This window comes from Lactuca virosa, chromosome 7, assembly GCF_052849685.1.
Source record: "Lactuca virosa cultivar CGN04683 chromosome 7, Lactuca_virosa_CGN04683_v6, whole genome shotgun sequence".
In the NCBI taxonomy this organism is placed as follows: domain Eukaryota; kingdom Viridiplantae; phylum Streptophyta; class Magnoliopsida; order Asterales; family Asteraceae; genus Lactuca; species Lactuca virosa.
The window spans coordinates 112,992,420-112,999,416 of record NC_136432.1 but is presented as its reverse complement, the minus strand read 5'-3'; the positions used below and the strand labels follow the sequence as shown (position 1 = coordinate 112,999,416).

Here is a 6,997-nt window from a genome sequence, read left to right as displayed (position 1 = left end):
ATATATATATATATATATATATATATATATATATATATATATATATATATATATATATATATATATATATATATATATATAGGTTTAGGTTCTATGGAAAATAAAAAACCCTAAAAAAAACCCTAAAAATCATAAAAATGCATAAAAAAAATACTTAGAGATCACAAAACTATTTTTTGAATTTTTTTTATAAAAAATCGCAGCTTTTTATTAAAATTCGCTGAAAAAAAAATCAGTTTTTTTTTTATAAATTTTTTTTTTCAAAATTTTTTTCAGCGAATTTCTTTAAAAACCTGCGATTTTTTCATAAAAAATGTCAAAAAAAAGTTTTGTGATATCTAGGTATTTTTTTATGCATTTTTATGATTTTTAAGGTTTTTTTGTTTTCCAAATAACCTTTCCCTATATATATATATATATATATATATATATATATATATATATATATATATATATATATATATATATATATATATATATATATATATATATATATATATATATCAGTGTTGCAAATATCGGCCTAGGCGGCCGATTAATCGGCGCCTAGGCGCTTGGCGGTCCTCCACCGTGGACGTTTATAGCTAATCGGACCCTATTATCGGACGTGGTCAAAATCGGTCAAAGACGGAGATTATCGGGTCTAGGCGGGCATAGGCGCCCTAATTGGTAAAAAAAAAAAAAAAAAAAAAAAAAAAAAAAAAAAAAAAAAAAAAAACTTTAAGGGTAAAAGTTTCAAATTGTTAGAATTGCTGCTAGGGTTCTTCTCACTCCATCGCATTCATTTCTTTTCTTTTTTGAAATTCTCTTTATAGTCTGAAGGAACGAAAGAAAGCATGAACTGAAGCTTCTAAAACGACGCCATCTTTTTCTTCGATGCCATCTGTCCCTCCTCTGACACCGTCTTTTTCTTCCATTCACGTCATCGCAGTCCGTCAGTCGTCATCCTCGAAGATAAACCAGTCTTCGCCTTCTGAAGCTTCTACAACAGTCGCCGCCTCTTGTGTGTTATATAGCAATAATCAGGATGGAATCATCGATCATGGAATTCCTACATATCCATAGCCTCTTGCTATTGAATTTCCCTCAACATTCACAAAGTTCTAAATGCAGTAGACAACAGGTTGCAGGTCCACATCTCTTCCCGATGCTATTGTAACCCATTGTTCATAACACTTTTTTCTCCCCATTTTATGCAGACTTGGATCCAAATGCAATTGTTGGTTATTTAGATCTGATGTATTAGGGATCAAAAGGGTTTTTGTAATCATAGTATCATGTTATAATGTTATATTTATTAATTTTTCGTAACTTTTTAATAGATATAATGTTATATTCTTAGGATTAATGTTTTATTTATTAAATTTTTAATAATTAATGGTCTCCGATTAATCCCTCGATTAATCTCCACCTAGCCGATTAATCCCTTGACCTCAGTCCACCGCCGAGCTACCGTCGAGCGATTTCTACAACCTTGATATATATATATATATATATATATATATATATATATATATATATATATGTGTGTGTGTGTGTTTTTACACTTCTAAAAAGATGATGTATATACTTAAAGAAAACGTAAAAGTAAGTATTTTTACTTCTAAAATACATATGAATATTTTTTTAAAATATATTTATACTTCTAAAAAAACATATATATATATATATATATATATATATATATATATAGTTTTAAGAGCATATTAATTTGTTTTTTTGTTTTGTTTTTACAATTAAACAGTATAATCAAGCAAAAAAATCATATATATAAATAAATAACATTTAAAAAGAACTTAAATACAATATTTAATTAAACATTTTTTCCGTATATAAATACGATTTTTCTGCATAAATACATATAATATGAAAAAAATACTTAACGTAAAAGCGTAAAAAAATTATAAACTTAAAGGTAAAAAAACTATAAACTTTAGGGTTTTTTGCGAAGTTAATAAAATTATAACCCGAAAAACCTATTATAATCGGTAAAAATAATAATAAAAATTAAATAAATAAATAAATCTGAACATTTTTTAGAAAATATGAGGACAAAAACGGACATAAGCTTCAACCTTTGGTAAAACCGATATAAACCTAAACCTGAAAATTAAGGGTTTTATATCATTAACCCAACTTTGATCAACAAAACTAAAATACAAGTTAAACTACAAAAAGATAATCAAAATAAAATAGTTTTTATATATTTGGCCTTTAATTGAAGAAGCTATAGACCACATTCACAAATTCATGTATATAATTATTATACGTATTTACAAACTCGCATCCATAAATATCAATAAAGATTAGCCAACAATAACAATATCGAATTTGAATGATTTTAGTCTAAATCAATAACTTAAATAGTTACCGTTTAATCCTTTATGAATAATCCAGATTAGACCTTTTCAATTCAGTGGAAAAGCTTTAAGCAAAGCCCAGATGAAGAACACCTCTTCCCTGTAATCACATCAGAAAAAGTATCCACAAGCTGTCCTGCAAGTGACGATGGATCCTCCATTAAAGTATCCACAAACACTTTGACGATTCTAACCTCCTGTTTACTCGCTCTTAAACTATACCACGTAAGAAATTTCTTCCTAAATCCCGTATCTATATGCCCTTCACATTCCAACCATCTTATCACCTTCACATAATACCCAAAATCCCGATCATCTCCTTCTTCCCCATTTATCTTCTTCGAAGAACTACCATCTTGCTGCTGTTTTTCCTCCTCAGATTCATCGTCAAGATTATTAACCTTCTCTGATGCTTTTAGGGTTTCTTTCTTCGAGGGCGTAATGGGTAATTTAGCGGAAGTAGTAGGGACAAAAGGGTCAAAATCTTTACAGTTCTTGATGATGTTTATATCAGTATCAATCACGACCTCTTTCTCTTTCTGCTTTTCGCTCTTTTTATAAGCAACAATGGTGTTGTTTTCATCTTCAACAGATGAAGGATTCGAAAGGCTGCTGGAATTCGTCGGTGGACTTTGATTTGTGTGAGTTTTTTCATCTTCGGCTGTTTGAAATTCGATTTCAGAGGTGCCCAATTCGCGTGTGCTTTCGAAATGAACGACTTTTAGAATGTATTGAGTGGATGGAGTTAGATTTGAGAGAAGGAATTTGGTGGTAGTTTGTGTAAATAATGTGCATGTGGGTTTTAAAGGGTATTCTGAATCTAGGGTTTTTCGGTGCCACATTATGTATCGATGTGTTTTGAAATTATTGATGAAAGATTGATCTTGGGAACCTAAAATTATGGAAACTGATGTTGGGGAGATGTTTTCGAATCTTATAATTGGTGTCAAGATGCTGGAATCTGTATAATAATCATCATAAGTTTTTAGATTTTGTGTGTTAGGTTAAAATAGCAATGTACATTCATTGGTTTGTTTATTATAGCATCTTACTTTTGTTTCTTGTTCTTAAAGCATTGTAAATGGATATTTAAAAGTTCAACATGTAATAAGAAAGAAATTAAAATAGAATGCTATAATAAATAAATTGATAACTCTTTTACTATTTATTGCATTTAACCCAAACTAAAAAGATTTAAAGAAAAGGCATACCATTAAATATCACGCCGGATAAAACCGAATCTACAGATTCGACTGCAAAAGCACATAACTTTTGAATCTCTTGTCCCAAGGAAAGTCTGTTGACTATTCCTCTGGCCCGTTTGACTGGCAAACCAGTCAACGGGCCCACATCTGCTTCTAGCTTCTCCATAATTTCATTTACAATTTCATTAAGTTTTTTGTAGCGGTGGGTCCCGGCCAAGAGTTTTTGAGTTAAGGAAACACGGTAACACAAGATATCAACCCGCCTAGTGTCCCTTGCTATCATCATTTGTTTTCTCCAACATCTATATGTACACAAAAAAGTACAAATATAACCCAAATCATGATACAAACTAAAAATCTATCCAATTATAGCAATATACTTTCACCTTATTTATAATTTCGTAACTACATTCAAAAATTTGTTCTAAAACAATTATAATTTCCAAAAAAGGCACAAGAAAACAAGGAAAGAAACTTACCCAAGTAAATCATTCACTTTACCACAAGAAACACAAGAGAAATTCCCATCAAGTCCTCGATTCACCCCATCTTTTGGAATCCCAGATTTCTCATGTCTCAAAGCACATTCAAGATGACACGACATCCCACAAGAACTCCCGAGAAACGGAGGATCCGAGCTACAAATCAACCACAAACTCGGATCCTTATTATCATCAAATTCACGACAAATACAACAAGAACACCTCTTACAAAACCCCCCATTTTGACCTAACTTAGCCCTACAAGCAGAATTCTTGCAAAACTCCACATTATCATCAACCAAATCCAAATCAACAACATCAATTAAAGAATTATGATTGTTGGTTGAAATCAAACAATTCGGGTGTTCCGATTTCCTATGTCTTTTTGTAGCCCTTTGATGACTTCCACCATTTTCAGATGATTCAAGATTCATTGTGGTTTCATGTTCTTCATCTATTGATCTCTTTTCAGATACTATTTTTAGAAGGTGTTCTATGATTTTCAACTTTGTGAGACCTGTGTACTTTCGTTCTTTTCCCATTTCTGCACATAGGATTTGGAGAATTTCTTGACGGCTCCAAGATTGTAGGAGCTCGGGTGCTCCGTGGGACCATTCGGATACTTCATATACAATTTCTCTTTTTTCTTCCATGCTTAATTTATTGCACTTTGATGGATCAAGAACAAACCCTGAAAAGAAATCAAAGAATCAAGATTCAACAACATTGTAAAGTTGACTAAAAATGAAGGGTTTTTATTAAAAAAAGACTGGCATGTGAAATTATTTTGGGTGCTTTATGTCATAGTCTGAGGAAACCACAATGATAAACTTTTTTTAGGTAAGAATTACATTAAAAATGATGATATATCAATTATTATGTCAATGCCAGTTGTGATATTCATTGCATGTATATAATATATTAATACGTATTAATACATATAATAAAGAAGGTTGCATCAAAACATAAAGAAAAATGGTTGACTTAAAACTGATAAAGACAGCCTAACCATGCTTTGTACTATCGGAAAGAAACAGTGTTGTGTATAATCGTAATTTTGTTTTAAAAAATTATTTTTTATTTTTGTTTTTTGACTTTGAATACCCATAAAAAATGGAAAACGAAGTGGGGTGTTTGGAAAATTTACTTTTTATTACTTTTAGAGTTCCACTTGTATAAAATGTTGTCAAAGAGAACACTAGATCGATTAATCAAAACTCTTGACACGATTATGAATGTTTGATACAATGAGGAAAATTTGTAAAAAACTACAAAGTTATATAGAGCCATATAACTGGTCAATAAGTCAACACAAATCATGTTCTACAAACCGTCAATCTAACATTAAAATAAATGAATGGATGTGGGTTTTGATAATAGAATCCAATAGTTGATTAAAGATAGGAATATGCTAGTAATTTTATATTCATCACAGAATCAATTTATTACAGCTTCCCCAAATCTGATGATTTTGACTTTAAAATCGTTCAGAAAATCATAATCCTAATCACTTCTATAAAAAACACTCATCCAATCACCTTGTAGATTTAATTAACCTTATCACCCAAGATCAAGAATACAATCATAACCACTCATCCCTGAGAATTAAACACGAATCTAAAATATACATATATTATATTGTATATAAACACACTCACACACACACATATATTCATATCTATCGATCATTAATTGATGAAAATTTTGTAGAAAAGAAAGAGTTGCGACACCTTGTTACCTCGACTTTCATTGATAAAATTGAATCTGTTGATTGAAAGTAAATTATTCCGTACAACAATGGAAGAAAGTGAGAAGGACAGAGAGATCAGAGAGGGGTCAAATTAATCAGAAGAGGACCAAAAATTTCTGTGAAATATTAGCTGGCAGATGATGTGATTCACGAGGACATAGAAAACAAACATGCAGTATTACTAAATCAAACGTAGATCCGATTAAAACGGTGGAACTTCTTCACCAAATCGTCTACAAAAAACCAATTTTTTCCGTGGGTGGATGATACACATAACAAGTAATTGTTCAAAAACAATCAAACCTCAGAAAAATAAGTTAAAGAATCGAAAACCCCACAAAGGAAAAGATGAAATAAAGTTCGAAAAACCGAATGATTGATTGAGATATTGATTGATTACCTTCAAAAGAGCAAGAATCCATGATGGGGGTAGTGATGTTCATCAAAAACAGGAACCCATCACCACATTACTAAAACAAATCGAGCAGTTTTTATGAGGTTTGCAGCAGTAACAGAATACGTACGCAGATAAAGCTGGGGAAAGAGAGATTAGGAGAGAGAAATATGAAGAAGAAAGAGAGGGCGTAAATGGAAATTGCGCTTGCAAGTAGGAAGGAATCCACGAAATGGGTCCTCAAGCCTCAAGGTATGCTATTTAGTATATAGAATAGGACCCGATGCGAGTGTTTGTTGGGTTGGGGGTTAAAAGCGGCTGCATGTCATCGCCTACATAATGCGTTGTTTTAATCGAGTCCATTTATTCGTTGAATTTTACTTTATTTACAACCAAAATTTAAGCCACAAGTGGGAAAAACGAAGAATAAATAGACTATGATAAATTTTTAAGACCATAAGATTTAATGGGAATGGGAACTTTTAAGTTGGGGTTTTCTTAAAAACTATTTTAAGCCAAATTAAAAATTACAAAATGTTAAAAGGACAAATACATCAAAAATATCCAATTATAATTTTCAAAATTTAACCTTATGCTTCATCCAAATGAAACCCCGCAAGTATTTAAATCAAACCCCGCAAGTATTATAAGAGTTTGAATAATATTTTATTCGTTTACAACCACCGATATTCATTAACCCATTTATTAAAAAGGTTTGGTATGAACATGGTTACGTTTATAACTCATGACTCATCCCATATAAATACTAGAAATGTAATCTTTGATTTTCCCGATTGTTGCTTTTT

At 31.0% G+C, this 6,997-nt stretch overlaps 1 protein-coding gene across 1 annotated transcript; it reads right to left on the bottom strand.

Moving 5' to 3' along the window:
* Positions 1-2,239: 2,239 nt before the first annotated feature.
* On the bottom strand, positions 2,240-6,468 carry LOC145124037 (VIN3-like protein 2). The gene is made up of 4 exons (XM_079059252.1): positions 6,198-6,468; positions 4,045-4,738; positions 3,572-3,867; positions 2,240-3,321 (listed from the first exon to the last, which is right to left on the bottom strand). The coding sequence occupies exons 1-4, from the start codon at positions 6,238-6,240 to the stop codon at positions 2,414-2,416; spliced, it is 1,941 nt and encodes a 646-aa protein (XP_078915378.1). The 5' UTR covers positions 6,241-6,468; the 3' UTR covers positions 2,240-2,413.
* Positions 6,469-6,997: the final 529 nt, after the last annotated feature.

Excerpts from the sequence above, each read along its gene's own strand:
- LOC145124037 (XM_079059252.1), bottom strand. The coding sequence starts at position 6,240 with ATGAACATCACTACCCCCATCATGGATTCTTGCTCTTTTGAAG. Across the intron at positions 4,739-6,197 it reads GGATTCTTGCTCTTTTGAAG|GGTTTGTTCTTGATCCATCA; the intron begins GTAATCAATCAA and ends ATTTCTTTTCAG. Across the intron at positions 3,868-4,044 it reads AAAGTGAATGATTTACTTGG|ATGTTGGAGAAAACAAATGA; the intron begins GTAAGTTTCTTT and ends GTGTACATATAG.